Source organism: Thunnus thynnus, chromosome 1, assembly GCF_963924715.1.
Source record: "Thunnus thynnus chromosome 1, fThuThy2.1, whole genome shotgun sequence".
Lineage (NCBI taxonomy): Eukaryota > Metazoa > Chordata > Actinopteri > Scombriformes > Scombridae > Thunnus > Thunnus thynnus.
In genome coordinates this window covers 27,527,446-27,546,717 of record NC_089517.1, presented here as the reverse complement: position 1 = coordinate 27,546,717, position 19,272 = coordinate 27,527,446, and the positions used below count along the sequence as shown (strand labels likewise).

Below are 19,272 nucleotides of genomic sequence, written 5' to 3'. Positions count from 1 at the left end.
CAACAAAAAAGGTGAGTTAACTCGGGCAAAACATTATGATAAGGTGTTACCTCACTTACAACCTTGGTCTACAGCTAGTGAAAAATAACAATGGTGACATCGAGTGGTGAAACCTTCAACTGCAGCATAGGGTAACATAACGGTACACTGTTTGAGATGAAATTGTAACGTTGTAACACACATAATGATAGCCCACACTAGCAAAAACTGTTATAAATTAGTAGTTGTTAATTAGAAAGTTGTTTAACGCTATATATTTGCTTGCCAACACTATAACGTCAGTGTCTAACGTTAATCTTTCAAGTGCTAGTCCTATAACATAGTGTAATAAATTACTATGTTGACATTAGTTTGTGTACTGTTTCAGGGATTTGGCCATCTGTCTCACAAAATATAAACAAAGCAAAGAATCACTGGAATCTAAATGTAATAACTTTGTCACCAATAAAAAAAAAACAACAAATATGGGAGGATATCACGGGCGCCATCTGTGTAAAGGGAGTGGAGCACAGGGATGTGAAAGAATTTTTTCTTTCTTCCAATTACTGAGGGGGAGACGACTCCCCCCTCAGTAATTGTAATTTCATTTGGGATTGAGAGTGGCACAGCAGAAGAAGCTCCAGCGCCTGTTTTGGAAGCATCTCTCCCACCAGCAGCACAACCCCTCCTTCATACTCCTGAACAACCTCTGCCCCCACCTGCAGAAGCATGTCTGCCACCATCCCTCCAACCTCCAGAGCCCACCTTCACTGGATTGGATGTGGACAGTCAGCCTACACAGTCCCCTGAGGATCAGTCCAGCAGCTAAAGGCAACAGGAGGCTTCCTGCTCCGAGCACAGAAGAGGATCATGTCAACACATTAAGATGTCGCCTGTTTACTGCTGAAATTGAGAAGCTCCAACAGGAAACACACAAGATCAAAGGATCAAAGCAGAAACAGAAAAAATTGAGCTTGAAAAGATCAAATTGAACCTAGAACTATTTAAATTACAAGAAGATATAAAAGCACAAGGATACACCATCACACTTACCAGCACACAATAACTTTCCTCTGTTAGTCACATTATTTTTAGACAGTAAAAAAAATGAACAAATCTTATAATTCGGCCAAATCTTACTAATTCTATTGTTACTAATTCTGTTATTACTACTACTGTTATTACTAATTCTGTTATTACTAATTATGTTACTAATAATTATTGCTAATACTGTTGGATTTGCAGAAAGAATGAAAAAGAAAAACATTCTGAAAAAAATAATTCATTATAAATTAATTTATTAATTATATTTATTATTTCATTTTGATTTTTAAATTATTGAGTGTTATTTTTTATGCAGTTTCATATTTCAAAGACTTTGTTGTATTTACAGTAGGCCTCTTATTGCAGTAGCTTGTTCACAGCTTGTTGAAAAAAATGATAGATTTATCATATTTATTCTGAATTATTATATCAATTATATTCATTTTAATGAAATTTTGAAATTATTGTTATTTATTTGTGCAGTTTTATATTTCAAACATTGTGTTGTTGTATTTACAGTAGGCCTATTAAATAAACATTTTTTTCATGCCTATTATGTAGCTTTTGAGTTTCAGCTCATCCAAAGTAGGATGCAGTAAGGTCCTTGTTGTAAAAGGGAATATCTCTGTCATCCCCATCATCTGTATTTCCCTCCTCCACCAGTGGTACTTTCCACATCATTGCCATGTCGTGAAAGACAACACAGGCACCGGCTACAGCTGCAGCTCTGTCAGTCTCCATTAAGATGCCTATATGAAAATATGAAAGTATTTATATATATATATATATATATATATATATATATATATATATATATATATAAATATATGTACACACACACACACACACACACACACATACATACATACATACATACATATACACACACACACACACACACACACATATATGTATATATATAATATAGCTAAAAGTTATACAAGTGTTATTTTTCAACTTGACTAAAAGCACTTCAAGCCAGATCAATGCATCCATTGAAAACAATCAATCATGATCATAACTTTACCAACACAAAGCCAGACCATCTATAAAGCTATACTGGTAAGAATTTGTCTGCTTTTAACACAGATTTGTAAAATATACAACAAAAATAATGTAGGAAATGATGTTTGGATGAAACCTCTTTGCAAACAGGCCCATCGGTTCTTCAGAACAGCTATGCATCGCTCCACCACATTTCTTGTCTTTGTGTGTGCTGAATTGTAGCGCTGCTCACTGACACTTGCTGGACTTAGGTATGGGGTCATAAGCCATTTTCTCAGGGGATATCCTGAGTCTCCCAGCAACCTCCCAGGGTATCTTCCTGCCTCAAATTTCTCCAAAGGCTAGACTGCTTGAGGATGAAGCTGTCATGCTTTGCCCCTGGTCATTTGATCACAGCATTTGTGATAACAAGGTCAGCATCACACACAGTCTGAGTGTTGATTGAGTGGTATCCCTTCCTGTTCACAAAATAATTTTCGTTGTCTTTGGGTCTCTTGATCCTGATGTGTGTGCCATCTACACAGCCAAGTAGGTCGGGGAAACCAGCTATCTGGTAGAGCTTCTCACGCATCATATTCTGTTGCTCAGGCTGAGTTGGAAACTTAACGTAGTCGTTAAAGCGCTGACACAACAATAGTGCGACTGATCTTATTGCTCTACATACAGTAGATTTATGCACTTGAATCACCAACCAAGTTTTGAAATGATCCTGTGGCAAAATATCTTAGAGCCAGACACACTTGTAGGGAAGGACTGAGGGCACCGTTTCTGTCCGTGTCATGTTGCAGGTCTGCTGCTAGAAGGTCGGTAATCTGTTGTATCTCCGCTCATGGAAAACTAAAGCACGAGTATAAATCAAGGTCATCATAAATGTCCAACGGATGTAATCTATCACGGAGAACATGTTGCCGACGCAAAACAGCCGGTATAAGTTATCCCACCTTTCAAAACGATGCACCATGCTAACCGTGCCAACTGCTACTATACGGAGGACTTTACACCTACTAAGGGCTAGGTGTAATATTTAAGTTATACTTATGCCTATGTTGTAACTATTTCAGCTGGTGCAACCCTTAAAATGTTAGTAGCACGTAAACTCCGGCCTAAGTAAGAATTTACGTTCAAACGAGGCTACGTTTGAACTTAAGCACAGCTGGTGCAACTCAGTGCAGTTCTCCTCATGTTGCTTCCAGGGCAGAGTAAGGTTAGGCTAACGTTTAACGTTACGCGCTCTTATAGACTCCTCCAGTAACTTAGCTTAAATGCACAATATGTAATTTCAGCTGCTAGTGGTCTCTCAGTTAATACAATAACAAAAGACGGAGTGTGATGACAGTGTGAAGTAGCATGGGATCATGGGAGTTGTTGTCTTGTTATACAACCAGTTTCTTCAGGTTAGGGTTACTTCAGTGTTCATCGTTCAGGATGTTTTGACCGGGAGCCGAATTATCTGCAGAGGGCTCCTCCTCTCCAAAATAAATGGACCCAATGTTTCAAACAGGTGAAAACACTGAATAAAGCAGTTTCACGTTAAAAATCAGCATTTCTCTGACGCTGTTCAGTAGGCACAGGATGCCCAGTAGAGGCTGCTAGCTGAGCTGCTGCTAATGTTAGCTTAACTTGTTTCTCTAACAATTTGAGATCCAGACGTTCAGCAGGTTTTTACCACGAGCCAAATGTTCTGCAGAGGTCTCCTCCTCTCCGGAACAAACAGACCCGGTGATTAAAGCAGGTGAAAACACTGAATAAAACTGTTTCACGTAAAAAAATCATTATTTTTCTGATGCTGTTCGGCTGGCGCTGGACGCCCAGTAGGGGCTGTTAGCTGAGCTGCTGCTAACGTTTACTCAGCTTGTTTCTCTGATAACTTAAGATTCAGACCTTCTTAAGAGTGAGCTGCATGCCTGTGGCAGACAATCACTGCCAGAAGTGGGAGACAAAAATGCACTCCTGCACTCCAACTTTAACTGTTTAACTGATAGTATTAGTCAGTCGAAATTAAATAAATAATAATAAAATAATTAAGAACATCCCTAATGGTTTACAGTCTAATAATGTGTTTTTGTATTGATTACTGATGGTGGCTGATCAGGATGATTATCAGCTAATTGTAAACATGATATTGATGATCCCGATGAAACTTTAAAGCTCATAATATCCCTCCTCCCCTTTTCTTTCAGCTGCTGTGTGTCTGCAGTGTATTTACTGCTTTTTCACACATGATTTCAGTCTAGTTGGAGGAGTTAAACCTGCCGCTTTCTGCCTTTGTATAATTTTCCAGGCTGCTGCTGTTTCTACTGTATTTCATGGAGTTTGCAGGGTTTTCAAACAGAAATACTCCAACATCCAGCAGCTGAAAGTGCTGTGTCCAGATAGTTAATGGTTGAATGTGGTTTCTGTGGGCAGCTGTATAAACTGTGTAGCTGTTTTAATGTTGCAAAAATACCTAGTTTTCCCACGCATCCTGGAAAACCTGGAAATTTAAGGCATTTTTCAAGTACAAGGCGACACCTTTTGAAATGTGATTGTCTTAGCTGAAATGATCTAAGAAATGTTAACCCCTTAAAATATTATTTGTAAAAAAAGAGTTGTTAAATGAAAATGACTTAATAACAGGAACAATCAGTGTGTAGTGTCTGTTGTTTCTCTTCACAGTGGTTGTAACAAGTAAGTAAGTCAGTAATAACTGAATTAATTAATTTACATTTTGTTTTTGGCTGGTTTTTCACTGCACACACGAGGGCAGCTTCTGTTTGTAAATTTCACCAGGAGCAGGATGGGAAATAATCTCAAAATGAATTTAGTTGTAGTCTTGCAAATAGTGGCCCTGCAAGATCCCCAGTCTTTGCAAAATCTTAGTCTGTAAGTAAACTTAGTGACTTATGACACATTGTTTTTAGATGTGAGAGGGTGTCAGACTTAAGTCTTTTAAAAGTCTTTTCAAAGTCTTCTAGTGTATAAATCCAATGCCTTGGTGACTCGACCCTATCTCCAATACAGAAATCAAGCTCAATCGCCCAATTTCAACATACTGTGTGGTGTTGATGCAGCAGCTAATATGAGCTGACAAAAATAGTTTTGCTGTTAAATTTTTAACCCCAATGTTACAACCACATTGAGCTAGCAGAGGGGTATTCCTCCCTAAAACATAAAACAGATACTATCTTTTAATCACAATGTTACAGCTGAGGTTGTTTTTGGACCCAAAAGCAGACACAGAAAACAGATGGATGGATGAGAAAAAGATGGTTTAATGAGCAACCTTTGGAGGGTAGAAGGGAGGGAGGGAGGCTGGTGCTGGCAAGGGGCAGGCGGGTTGGAGAGGGGTTGTGTGGCAGAGAGAGATAGGTGGCTGGGTGCGCTTCGCATGGTGTGGCTGGAGAATGGGCTTGCAGCTGAAGAACAACAGATGACCAGGTTGACACTGGAGACCTGGGCAAAGGAGAGCACATGGAAATAACTCTAGTATTGCTAATACCGAGTGGCCGAGAGTGTAGGTACCACTAAGGTGACTGAACAATCTGGCGATGAGTGGAAGGGGAACTGGAGTATTTGAGCTGAGGCTTGACGAGCTGATTGTAGACAGGAGTGGAATTGAACCCAGGTATCAGGTCAGGGAAGCCGTGGCCACACACACACACACACACACACACACACACACACACACACACACAAACAAACTGGGGAGGAGGAGACACAGGGGGAAAAAAACAGAAACACAAGGAGAAAAACTAGAGACCCAGCCAGAGCCCTAACACACAAGTTAAGTAACTACACTATCAAATTTGTTTTGCTTCAAAAAAAGAGATTTTGTTAGTGCTTATGTGGTTATTCCCTCACAAACTTTAACATACTTTACTAGACTGTTAAAATACATAACTGTCTTGTTTATTGCAGTGGGTTTGTTCTGACGACGGCTTATGGCCATCATGAATGTGTTGGCAGTGTTATGTGTTATTGTACATTACTACTATTCAGATGGGCCAAGTGTCTGTTATACTGGCTACCCTTGTGAAGCTTGTTTGTTCCTGTTGTCATGGAGCAGTGATTCATACAGCACTTAATTCATATTGCACTTAATGATGCAGTTAATTCATATTTCACAAATTGATATGAGTGTTGTTTAAAAAAGACAACAAATTCATGTTTCCTATATATGTCTCCAATAAATTTGTCATGTCCTCAATTAGATGCTTATTCAGTGTAATTTTATGTTTTTGATTCTACAAAAATCTGACAGTAATCAGAGGCTATAGTGTCAGTGTTTGTCCCAAGCTTTAGTTGACTGTGATTAGCTCCTCCTTCCTTTGCAACAGAAGGACAGGACCAGGCATTATTGGTGCATCCACCTCCAGCAGAGGAATGGGGAAATCCTCGAGAAATGGTAGGCTAACTAATTTCAGGATGAGATCATCATACATTTGTGCTAATCAGTGCCGTATACATTTAACAACACCTTCATTTGTGCTTGTTTATTTTAAGGCACTAGTGCAGTGCCTGTTCAAAACGTGCCCGTTTGGAACGGGCTGATTTCTCAATACCTAGAGAGAGTTGTGGCCCTCCCCTAAATGCCTCTCATGCAGACTATTGGTAGATGCTACAATTTACCGATGCTCCTATTGGGACCGGCAGTGTGTTTGGTTATTAGCAATAATTCAAGATATTGTTAATCTTAATCAATAATTCGGGCACCAACTGTTGGATCTGTGAGGAACACGGTTGATTATTTGCATTAACTAATCATAACAATTAATAGAATTATTAATATGAATTAACAAATACGGGGTACCACCCGGAAACCAGGACCAATAACCAAACAAGGTAGTCTCATAAATGGGAGTTCACCTAGAATGTTAATATCTAAGAGATCAACATTCAAGCTTGAATAAAGAAGGGTGAATTCGAGCTCTGACTCCTTCAATCAGCCACTTTTCACAACATGTTACACACAATAATGACAAAAGAACTTCTTTTTAAAGATATAACAGTGTTTATTAAACTTAGCAAAATTAACAAAGTTAACAAATGCTTCATTCAATAAACAACTATTCTAAAATCTAATTCTACCAAACAAACACCAGCTATGTACAGGGTTGAACACATGCAGGGGAATGCGTGCGTGTGTGTGTGTGTGTGTGCGACAAGACGGTGACGGGGCCCGACGTGATGACGTTGTCGGTCTGCGGCGCGGACGTGACTATGGGAGGAAGTCACGTCACACGAGAACCGAATGGCGGAAGTACGGTGGGGTCTTGGTCAGACAGAGAAAGATGGCGCCGCCTTGTAGTCAGCGCCTTGCACTCACCGATCATCATAGATCATAGATCAAGGACAGAAAGACGGGTAGCTGGGTTGAGGAGTTGGCAAGTTTGACTCAGGAGTACAAACTTTTGAGGACCAGGGGACGCTTAATAAAATAAAATGAAATTTAATACAGACTGATTTGTTCATTTTAATCCATTTATATGTATGTAAATGTGGTGATATGTGTACATATAGAGCCCCAGAGGCAGCGCTGTTGTTCTGTCCAGTAAAAACATGAAGTTTCACTTTACATTCAGAAAAACTAATGTGGCAGTTATAATTGTTAGATTTCATCTGTGAGACTAACATTTATCTCCCAAAAGGAATTATATCATATAACAAAGAGCTGCAACGATCAGTTCGTGGATCATGTTCTCCCCAAGATGACGATGGACGTTGACCGTCTGATCATCTCAGGAGTCAGGCTGCTAGCAGCTGAGATGACCAGCTGATCCCGGCCAGCGGCTCCTCACATCTCCGAAAACATTGGAGCAAATTTACGAACAGGCGTTATTTGGATAACTTGACCCCATATTGTGAATCTAAATGGTTACTTTCTCGCCTGAAAAAATATTAAAACTTAATGAAGTGACATATTAACAGTCCTACAGCGAAAATTACAACAGCTTTTAGCCTGGCTCATCTCCTCCATTGCGCAGTCTGAAGAGACGCAATGCATTGTGGGGCAGTTGAGTGTGTCCAGTAAGCTCACACCGCATACTCAGAAATTCTTGCTAATGTAGTATACATCCGGGTATTTCTCGCATACACAAAATCCATTTACTATGCAGTTGGAACGCACTACATACTCAATTTGACGTCATACTTAGTATGAGTAGTACGTTAGTATGCGATTTCGAACACAGCCTATAATTTACCCATATTCTCTAAAAGCCTCACATGCAGTCTATCAGTAAACACTATAATTTACCCATGTTCCCTAAACGCCTCGTATGCAGGCTATTGGTAGATGTTACAATTTGGTAATTGTTACTAATTTACCAAACTCTTCACACGTGTACAATTTTGAGTTGAGCTGGAGTTGATCAGATGAACTGTAGTGTCTGTTCAAAAGGTTCCTGAGACATCCTGCACTATGTCGTGAACATACATAACTCAACATACAGACTGGCGCTGTCAGTATTTAAGTTTGTTGATCCCATGGGTAGAAGAAGAAGCAAATCAACGTTATTTATGAGGTGTTTGGTATATGTTTCTCGAGAACTGCTCATCCAGACAATTTCACACATCAACATTGCACTTCATCGTTTACCCAGCAATCCACCTGCTAGGTATGAAGTCGATCGGATGAACGGTTCTCGAGATACGTGATAGAAACCCACATACATACATACAGACAGAGATTCCTTGCTTTATATAGAGAGATAACAAATGGTTATTGTCACTTTGTCACTGATATTTGCCACAGTCAGAGGCCACAGCTATCTGTTCTACTGCACTTTTGCTTGACCTCTAGGAAGTTGTAGGCTCCAGTAAACAGGCAAGATACAAACTGCTGCATTGACTAAAGTAATCAATCGTAAATATCACATGTATTGTGTTTTTTGCCTTTGATAACTAAGTTCTGGGACCCTCTGCTGCTGGTGCCCAACATGGCCTTCTTCATTCTCCTGATGTGGCAGCTGCCCTCAGCCAGGAGAAAGATATGCATCACCTTGAGCTCTGTTTTCATCAACTTTTACCTGCTGGTAGGGCTCTTACCACAGACATCTAAAACAATGAACTTGACAATGAACTTTAACAAAGCACAAAAAATATGGAACCAGTTGCTCTGGTAATGCAACCAATCAACACCACAATGACTTTATGCTAGTGGAAATCTATAGAAAATGTTATATTTCACAGCCATTGACTGCATGTCTGCTCATAATGTTTTCATTTTAAACACTGGGCTGATTAACAATCATAGTAATAGTCCATTTACCTCTATATATTTTAAATCTGGCCCCTGATGCTTAAAAGACTGATATGCTCTTTTTCATCCCACTGTAGTCAGTGGCTGTGGTTTGGCTCTCTCACTTTAGGTAGTGGGGGTGCCCGGTAGCTCACCTTGTAGAGCATGCATACCATGTATAAAGGCTGAGTCCTTACCACAGCGGCCTGGGTTCAAATACAGCCCAGGCCCTTTGCTGCATGTCATCCCTTCTCTCTCCTCTGCCTTTCCTGTCTCTCTTCACTATCAATATCAAATAAATCAGAAATGCCAAAAAATAGTCTTAGTAAAAAAAAAAAAAAAAAAAAAAAAAAAATTTACATAGTGCACATGGTCTGTGTGTAAAAATTTAGAGATTGCTATCCATTCAGTCACTGCAAGCCCTGCTAGTTTTGAGCTCCTTTACCAAGATGTAAAGTGCTACATTTTATGTAAGAATGCTGGAAACTCCACAAATGGCAAGCCACTCACTTGAGAAATTGTATGTGAATGACCATATCAATATAGGTGGGGGTGACGGGGGTTTTACTAATTCACTTAAATGATAAAACACATCTTTTGTTGAGGTAAAAGAGCCAGGCAGTGCCAGCTTCTCTGAAAGACCAAGTTGGAAGAAGCTGAGCGGATCGTCAGAGTGAAGATGGCAGATGTGTGATGGTAATTTAAATCTAAAGTTTTTTAAGAAAAGCAAGTTTTTCATTCACCACATATTAGACAAATATTGTTTTGGATATGTTGAATATGAAAAATATGTTCCCATGTACCTGCATGGCATTTTTTGTAACCTATTCATGTTCTATGCCAATATGCCCCTGAGTATCAGCTGGCCTCTCAGATGAACTGTGCAGGGAAGAAACTGAAAGATACGCATAAACAAAAAACTGCATTCACTGTCAGTGGAGAATGGAGAAAAAGGGCAATTATGGTATGATTTCAGTTTTTTCTTTTTCTTAAAATATCTTCCATCCCATAAATTTTATGTGCAAAAGTTTTTGGTCTGCTTGGAACCCTGCACGTCAGTCTGTTTGTCAGCAGTAAGGTCAAGACTGATATATCTCAAAATCTATTTGGTGGATTGCAATGAAATTTTTTGTAAACATTAATGTTGCCTACAGGGTGAATCCTGTCAATGTTGGTGACCCTGTGACCTTCCCTCTAGTGCCAATGGATCACTGTTTGGGCCCCATACCAAGTACCATATTTAAAGGACTGTAGTAGCTACAGACATGGAACCAAGTTGGATTTTACCTTGCTTTTCCATTCAGTCCACCAGTGTGTCTGCAGGTCTTTAAAAGGAAAATGTCTATATCAAGTCAAATAGTCTTAAATTTGAATTTAACTTCAAAATAAACATTTTATCAAATTTCAAGTTACACTAGTACTTGATTTTGTGGCAAATTAATTACACATAATTGGTCACATTTCCAAATATTATGGACCCACCTTCTGTCTATCATAACTTGGTCATGCCAACAGACAAACCAAAGCAAGACACTTTGCCAGCTTTAGACTGTAATTAAATAGAAAATAAGCCACGTATTTCATATGTTTTAGTGGGAATACCTTGTAATATTCAATATATTTATGTTTTGCAAATATAATGTGATCAGAGCAATCTAGTAATGTAAATAAATGCATGAAATGAGAAAAAAAACTCAAATCCTGATAGAATTTTCTTTCAGTATAATCAGAATATAACAACAGATATTCAGGCATGTGAATTCAGCACTAATAATTCTCTGCAACTGACACACCCCATACACACTGTGCAGTTCTAATTTCCTGTTTTTTTATTCTATAGATGCATTACAAAAGTGAATGCAGAGAAAAAGGAGGCCTCAGAGTTTGTCTTTGCTGTGACAGTGCAAAAAATGGCTTTGTTATGCCTCTGAACAGCTTGGGGACATTTAATGAGGGTTAAGGCCACCCTTTGGCCTCAGGAGAGTATCCTCAGTCCTTGGAAAGTATCAAGTCCTGAACAGTGTTGAACTATGGTAATATCTGAGTCTGTAGTACTGTGGTGTTTCTGTCTTTGTGGGTGAGTTTGCATTTTGTATATGTTGTCATGGTTTTCTAGGCTCTTCTCCTGGCAAATAGAGCTGTAGAAAAAAGGTGTCTCTGCACTTAAACTTCATATGAATTTATGACTTTTCAATTTTTGTGCACTGTTAAGGGCATTGTGCTGATAGATAGGAATGTTTTAAGTCAGTGTGTCACCCAATTTAACATAATCTGTAATACATAAATTGTATTTTAAGCTCTAAATATTGGCAAGCTTCCATTTGCATTTACTTCTCTTGCTTTTTGCATATGTTATGATTTTCCAGGCTTTTCTCTTGGAAATAACAGCTGCAAAAAAAGCTGTGTCCACACACTTCATTTTCGCAAGAATTTATGACATTCAAACTTTAGTGCATCATGCGGATTCTGCTTTAATAAATTCAGAATTAACATTCCCATCTAATTGTTTAAGTCATTTTGTCATCTAACTTATCATATAAGTTGTATTTTAAGATTCTAAGCTCTATACATTTTGAATGAATGAAATGACATTTTGAGAGCCTCTTGCTTTCCTGAATGTGATGTTATTTCCTGTTCAAACAGGATGTGGGGCACAAATAAATAAAATTGCATGTTAATTAATGTCTGATTGAAGGATGTTTTATTTACTTTGAGTTAGAGTTAAATTTCAACATTGATTCAATGATAGTTTCGTTGATCAATCAACATTGATTCAGTGTTGGTCTGCTGTCTGGGATAATATGGAACTATTCCACATTGAAATGTCTAAAAAACAACTAGACCTATTTTATATATTTTGTTCAGTTGTGTACTTACAATATCCCAAATATTTCCAACAATTTTCAAACCCAGAGAAATCCGTGATTTTAATCAAGGTAACGGTCCATTTCATTTTGTCACTTCTCAATGGCGTCATACCCCCTCTTCCAAAGAGTACACCTGCACAACACTGATTTTTTACATAAAACTGCTTTATTCGGTGTTTTTACCGGTTTTAATCCATGTGTAAATTTGTTTTGGGGCAGAGGAGTCCCCTGCTGATAATCTGGCTCCAAAAAAACCTCCTGAACGTCTGTATCTTAAATTATCAGAGAAACAAGCTGAGAAAACGTTATCAGCAGCCCATCCGGACATCCGATGTCCGTCAGAGAAACACTGATTTTTAACATGAAACTGTTTCATTCAGTGTTTTTACCACTTTTAATTACCGTGTAAGTTTGTTTTCGGGAGGAGGAGACCTCTGTGGATAATTCAGCTCCCGTTAAAATCCTCCTGAATGTCTGGATCTTAAGTTGTCAAAACAAGCCGAGCAAACTGCGGTAGTTTGACTCACGGCCCATCCACATGTCCTGTGTCCGCAGAACAGCATGAGAGAAATACTGATTTTTAACGTGCTTTATTCAGTGTCTTTACCAGGTATTAATAAGATTAATATGATTAATGGGGTTAGAAAGAAGAACTGTTCTCCCACGCAAATCTGTATTCATTTTTGACTCTAATCTTTTCTTTTTTGTGGGACAATTTAACTTCTTAGCCAGTTATTTAAATTAAATCAAGTTTAGACGGGAAATGTCTTTTTCTCAGTCAGTAAATTGGGCAGAACCATCCGCCTATAGAAACAAATAACTCATAAATAATGAATCTACATCAATTGCCATCTTGCTGCTGGCAAAGAGCTATGACTTACAGGTGAGAGTTCACATTGTTTTAAGGTTTGTTCTCAGTAATAATAAAATATCACAACTGTGGAATCTATTTAAGGTATTTTATTGATTTTAACAGTTTTATATAGCATATATATGTATATGCATCCCCCACCATCACCTTGTGAAACCAAACTTTCGCCAACTCGACCAGACTCATCTAACACATTTAACAAATTTAACCCATATGATGTATGTGTATTTGTATACTCATGAATATATGTATGTATGTATATGTGTGTGTGTGTACACAACCTTAACCCTAACTTACGCCCTTGACCACCTCGAATTTAACATTTAATTATGTTACATTAAACCCACATGATAAGGCCCCCCCCTCAAGTGGGCAAGGAAAAACTCCCTCCAAAACCCTTTAACAGGTAGAGGGGGAAGAAACCTTGAGAAGGATCACACAAGAGGGGACCCCCTTCCAAGGCTGATGGGTACCTGGTGGGCAGCATGACAGAAATTAGGTCGGGGCTGAATTTCAAGCATTTCAAAATCACCATGGGGTCACTAGTGGAATTATTCTATTTGGGAAACCTCCTTATATTTAATAGTGGTGTGGTTAACTTAATGAGGGACCACTGTGACCCTGAGGAGAGGATCTAATCTGCATCCGTCTATATCTTATTATATGGACCACATGCACCAAATGAGGGTAAGTGTTAGTAAAAGTACTAGAGCCTGGTCTACCGAAGGCTGTACCCTGAATACCCTCTGCAGTCCTGTTTTCCACCGGCTTTACCCTTGCCCTCAGTGGCCGCAGAATTGCTCTGGTTTTCTCTGGTGCCGTGTCAGGACGTATTCTCTTCTTCTCTGGCTTCGGATCAGTAGGTGGGGCAGGTGTGGTCTCTCTGGGCCTCTCTGGTCCTGGTTCTTTAGTGCTCTCTGGTCCAGGTACAGGAGCTGTTTTTGGTACTGCTTTTGCCTTCGCCTTTAGTGGCCCCCGTGCTTTGCGTACTGGAGGCCTGCTGCTGGTCTCGTCTGGCATCACCTCCCTGTTCATTGGTGAACTTTTCCTGGGTTTAGTGGGCGCAGCCTTGCCCTGGACCACAGATACCTGGCCATCTTGTTTTTTCCTCTGTGGAATAGGTGGGAGAACAAGCTTGTGTGTCACTATTGGTACGGGAACACTGGAAGGTTTGGCAGGTTTACTGGCCACTCTGGATTCTGACACTGAAACCTTCTCCGGTTCTGAAGATTTGGCTCGAATTAGTGTTAGTGTGCGCGTGTTTGTGGCGTTTTCCTGACATCTTCACAGGTTCCTTTACTCTCCTGTTGAATAGGAACCTTCACTGAGGACACTCTACGTGTCTTCATGCTGACATCGCGGGGGGGTGGTGCAGGCTTCCTTTCTCCCTTTACAACAAGGAAAGGTGGTGGTACATTCATCCCATGTTGTCTTCCCACACGAGGAGGTGGGATACATGGGAGATGCAGAGGGCTTCTTGTCCTTTCCTGAAGTTTTGTTGGTTGGCATTCTCTCCTTTTGATGTTGTTTTACAACGTTTCCATCAGTAGAAGATGCCAAATCCAAGTACAGCTCCTTCAAAGTCTCTTCTACCTGGGCCTGCGATGGAACTTGTGGTGCTGCTGCAGACGCGGTGATTGGAGTCTTTGACACTTTTTTTGTTCCCAGGAACTTGTTCTCTGGAAAGGGCAATTTACAAAATGACATGAGATTGTGTGCCACAAGAGATAGAATTCAATGATCTTTTTTTATTATATATTATTTGCAGTGATGTCTTAATTCTGCCTTTAATTCTGATCTAAATCCATTCAGTCTGTGCCAATACTTTAACTAGCCTTGGATTAAAATTGATGAACTGTTTTTGATATGTTTGAAAGTTGAAGCAGGTTGTTTTGTGTGAACGGAGTCTGAAATTTTATGTGTAAACAACAAATGTAACAGTTTAAATGTTGTCATGACTACGACTACAAAATGTATAAACCCTCACTAACAAGATTCTAAACTGGCCCACACATAAGTTAAACAAAACTTAAATGTAAGTATCTGATTGTTTGTTTTAAATATTGCAAGAATATTAATTTTATTCACCACTTCAAAAATTACTGTTTTGCAATGGGTGAAGTATTTGGCTGATTGGCTGCATCAAAACCTTAAGATAACATCACTTGACTAATCTATGAAAAAGTCCTTGATCAGGTTAGCTTGCTGTGTAATTAATTATTACAAATTACGAAATAAATAAGGATTATATTATATATTTTTGAACAGTAGCTTACCCCACATCTCTTGGTAGTTGAAGGAAACAATCTTGGGATCATCCTCAGGGTGACATCTTCTGAAGTTGACCAGCTCTGATAAATACTCGAATAAAAAGTCGGGATTATCACCAGGTTGAGATAGCAGTGCTGCTCTGGTAATACACTCCAACAAGCTCTTCAGTCCGTAAGGGCACAAATTGTGGGAAGTCATCTTTACGTCTCTTCGAAAGTACTCTTTCCTACAGTAATGTTAGACTCTCACTATGGGGGCACTAGTGGAATTACTCTATTTGGGAAACCTCCTTATATTTAATAGTGGTGTGGTTAACTTAATGAGGGACCACTGTGACCCTGAGAAGAGGATCTAATCTGCATCCGTCTATATCTTATTATATGGACCACATGCGCCAAATGAGGGTGAGTGTTAGTAAAAGTACTAGAGCCTGGTCTACCGAAGGCTGTACCCTGAATACCCTCTACAGTCCTGTCTTCCACCGGCTTTACCCTTGCCCTCAGTGGCCGCAGAATTCTCGGTGCTCTGGTTTTCTCTGGTGCCGTGTCAGGACGTATCCTCTTCTTCTCTGGCTTCGGATCAGTAGGTGGGGCAGGTGTGGTCTCTCTGGGCCTCTCTGGTCCTGGTTCTTTAGTGCTCTCTGGTCCAGGTACAGGAGCTATTTTTGGTACTGCTTTTGCCTTTGCCTTTAGTGGCCCCCGTGCTTTGCGTACTGGAGGCCTGCTGCTGGTCTCGTCTGGCATCACCTCCCTGTTCATTGGTGAACTTTTCCTGGGTTTAGTGGGCGCAGCCTTGCCCTTGACCACAGATACCTGGCCATCTTGTTTTTTCCTCTGTGGAATAGGTGGGAGAACAAGCTTGTGTGTCACTATTGGTATGGGAACACTGGAAGGTTTGGCAGGTTTACTGGCCACTCTGGATACTGACACTGAAACCTTCTCCGGTTCTGAAGATTTGGCTGGAATTGGTGTTAGTGTGCGCCGGCGAGTTTGTGGCGTTTTCCTGACATCTTCACAGGTTCCTTTACTCTCCTGTTGAATAGGAACCTTCACTGAGGACACTCTACGTGTCTTTATGCTGACATTGCGGGGGGGTGGTGCAGGCTTCCTTTCTCCCTTTACAACAAGGAAAGGTGGTGGTACATTCATCCCATGTTGTCTTCCCACACGGGGAGGTGGTGTCGGTGTGGGATACATGGGAGATGCAGAGGGCTTCTTGTCCTTTCCTGAAGTTTTGTTGGTTGGCATTCTCTCCTTTTGAGGTTTTTTTACAACGTTTCCATCAGTAGAAGATGCCAAATCCAAGTACAGCTCCTTCAAAGTCTCTTCTACCTCAGCCTGCGATGGAACTTGTGGTGCTGCTGCAGACGCGGTGATTGGAGTCTTTGACGCTTTTTTCGTTCCCAGGAACTTGTTCTCTGGAAAGGGCAATTTACAAAATGACATGAGATTGTGTGCCACAAGAGATAGAATTCAATGATCTTTTTTTATTATATATTATTTGCAGTGATGTCTTAATTCTGCCTTTAATTCTGATCTAAATCCATTCAGTTTGTGCCAATACTTTAACTAGCCTTGGATTAAAATTGATAAAGTGTTTTTGATATGTTTGAAAGTTGAAGCAGGTTGTTTAGTGTGAACGGAGTCTGAAATTTTATGTGTAAACAACAAATGTAGCAGTTTAAATGTTGTCATGACTACGACTACAAAATGTATAAACCCTCACTAACAAGATTCTAAACTGGCCCACACATAAGTTAAACAAAACTTAAATGTAAGTATCTGATTGTTTGTTTTAAATATTGCAAGAATATTAATTTTATTCACCACTTCAAAAGTTACTGTGTTGCAATGGGTGAAGTATTTGGCTGATTGGCTGCATCAAAACCTTAAGCTAACATTACTTGACTAATCTATGAAAAAGTCCTTGATCAGGTTAGCTTGCTGTGTAATTAATTATTACAAATTATGAAATAAATAAGGATTATATTATATATTTTTGAACAGTAGCTTACCCCACATCTCTTGGTAGTTGAAGGAAACAATCTTGGGATCATCTTCAGGGTGACATCTTCTGAAGTTGATCAGCTCTGATAAATACTCAAATAAAAAGTCGGGATTATCACCAGGTTGAGATAGCAGTGCTGCTCTGGTAATACACTCCAACAAGCTCTTCAGTCCGTAAGGGCACAAATTGTGGGAAGTCATCTTTACGTCTCTTCGAAAGTACTCTTTCTTACAGTAATGTTAGACTCTTAAATGTGAACTAAGCTTTACTGGCTTGTACCCCCTCCTGCAGAAAGCCTTTGATAGGTCATAGAAGTCTCTGACATCATTTGTGTTCTGAGGTCTATTTATTGAGTCATACTGTTTTTTTTTAGAATGTTTACATCATTGATTGTATTTGACTTTTTAGCCACCTTAATTTACAATACTAATCATAAAAACCTTTTTTTTTCATTATTAACTATTTCTAACATTATAATTGTCACACCCTGCCTGGACTTTGTGTGTTTTTTGGTATTTTTATGTTCTTGTGTTCTTTGGGGTCTCCTGGTTTGCACTTTTGTTTAGTCCTTCCTTTCTTGTTATATTTGGGTGGTGGGTTTGGACTGCCTTTTGTTGTTTAGCCTGGTGTGTTGTATACTTTAGTTTAGGTTCATGATGGTTCTTGGACAGGTTGGTGTGGGTTGTATTTAGAGTATTGTGTTTTCTGGGTTTTGGTTTTGTTACTGTGTTTCCCTTGTGTGTGTTCATGTACTCCTCCTCACCTGCCCTGCTTCACCCTCGTTAGCCCTGCTCTGTGTCTTCCCCACACCTGCCTTGTATCAGTCTCGTCAGCCTTGCCCTGCTTCCTGTGTTTCCTCAGCCAATCACTCCCAGCCTGCCCTTGTGTCTCGTCACCTGTTCCCCATTCCCTGATTAGTTTAGTCTGTATTTAAGGTCTGGTTTTGAGTTGAGTCTTTGTTGGATCATTCGTTTTGTTTCGTCTGCTAGTTCTGTTCAGCTCTGTTTGCCTGTTAATGACCATCCACGATTGAAGGAGATTTTTTCATCAACTCTGCATTCCAGCCTCTGCGTTTGGCGTCCACTCCTGCTTCCCCAACCTGACAATAATTTTATATACATTTTAGTTTATTTGCAGCTGCTCTCGTTGCTGCCTGTACAGGTCTAAATGTTGTGCTGTTATAGTAATACTCATGTATTGATTGTCTGACAACATCAATAAAAAATATTGCAGAAAGGTATTACCCTGGATAATTAACAAACTCTGCCTCACTAATGTGACTTTATTTGCCTCTCATTTATCACGTTCTTTCACCTGTGCACCTTAAGTCCTCTTCATGGCATGCATTAGGCATGTATGTTGCTTACAATTGGCTTTCTCCCTCCTTTTTGTTTTATCACAACAGAATCCTTTTGCATGATTAAGTAACAGAAAGATTATGTTTATCATTAATCCTGCAGGTAACACTTTTTGGCCACTCGGGGGCAGCGGAAACACACTGTGAGGACAACATTCACATGTAATCACCTTTTAGGTTGTATTTGTGAACTTGTTAGCAAACAGTAGCCTATTCAGATTATTTGCTGTTTGATGCTTGGCAGGTAGTGTTCACTTGATTTCTCAATGAAAACAGCCTTCTGCTGCAGACTGCCTGAATCAAAACAGTGAAGTTGTGGGCTGGAAAACCAAATCAATGAGCTTTGTAGAGAAAGGAACTGCAGGGTCGGCTAATAATTCTCTGTGGGTTCACTTTTTTCTCTCTCTCATTCCTGTTTCGTTTCTCAGACAAAAGTTGGAAGCCCACAGCATGACAGCAGAGGGAAATCTGTCAAACTGAGAAAATGTTTTTCTCAGTTTTGGTTGGCACATGTAGAGTGTGTCACTGTATTATTTCCAGCGCACATATTCATACACACATATAATTAAATATGACAATGTAAGCCATCTGGCCTTGGTTATGATGACTTGATTTTTAAAACTGTATTAGTAATTTCAATTTCAAATAAAAA

General features: G+C 39.6%; 1 protein-coding gene and 2 long non-coding RNA genes across 3 annotated transcripts; 2 read left to right on the top strand and 1 right to left on the bottom strand.

Annotated features, from left to right (window-relative positions):
• The first annotated feature begins 1,940 nt into the window (after nt 1-1,940).
• On the top strand, nt 1,941-4,543 carry LOC137189490 (uncharacterized). The gene is made up of 2 exons (XR_010929648.1): nt 1,941-3,529; nt 3,670-4,543. It is a non-coding gene; the product is annotated as an uncharacterized lncRNA (long non-coding RNA).
• Nucleotides 4,544-6,827: 2,284 nt separating this feature from the next.
• Nucleotides 6,828-10,655, top strand: LOC137185707 (uncharacterized). The gene is made up of 3 exons (XR_010928901.1): nt 6,828-9,041; nt 9,853-10,211; nt 10,402-10,655. It is a non-coding gene; the product is annotated as an uncharacterized lncRNA (long non-coding RNA).
• A 2,404-nt stretch (nt 10,656-13,059) lies between these two features.
• LOC137185700 (mucin-7-like) lies at nt 13,060-18,497 on the bottom strand. Its single transcript, XM_067594018.1, has 3 exons — nt 17,271-18,497; nt 15,262-16,673; nt 13,060-14,664 (listed from the first exon to the last, which is right to left on the bottom strand). Exons 1-2 carry the CDS (start codon nt 17,461-17,463, stop codon nt 15,568-15,570), a joined length of 1,299 nt encoding a protein of 432 aa, XP_067450119.1. The 5' UTR covers nt 17,464-18,497; the 3' UTR covers nt 13,060-14,664; nt 15,262-15,567.
• Nucleotides 18,498-19,272: the final 775 nt, after the last annotated feature.

Coding starts and splice junctions, on each gene's coding strand:
- LOC137185700 (XM_067594018.1), bottom strand. CDS start 17,463: ATGACTTCCCACAATTTGTGCCCTTACGGACTGAAGAGCTTGTTGGAG. Junction 16,674..17,270: donor CAACTACCAAGAGATGTGGG/GTAAGCTACTGT, acceptor TGCCCTTTCCAG/AGAACAAGTTCCTGGGAACG.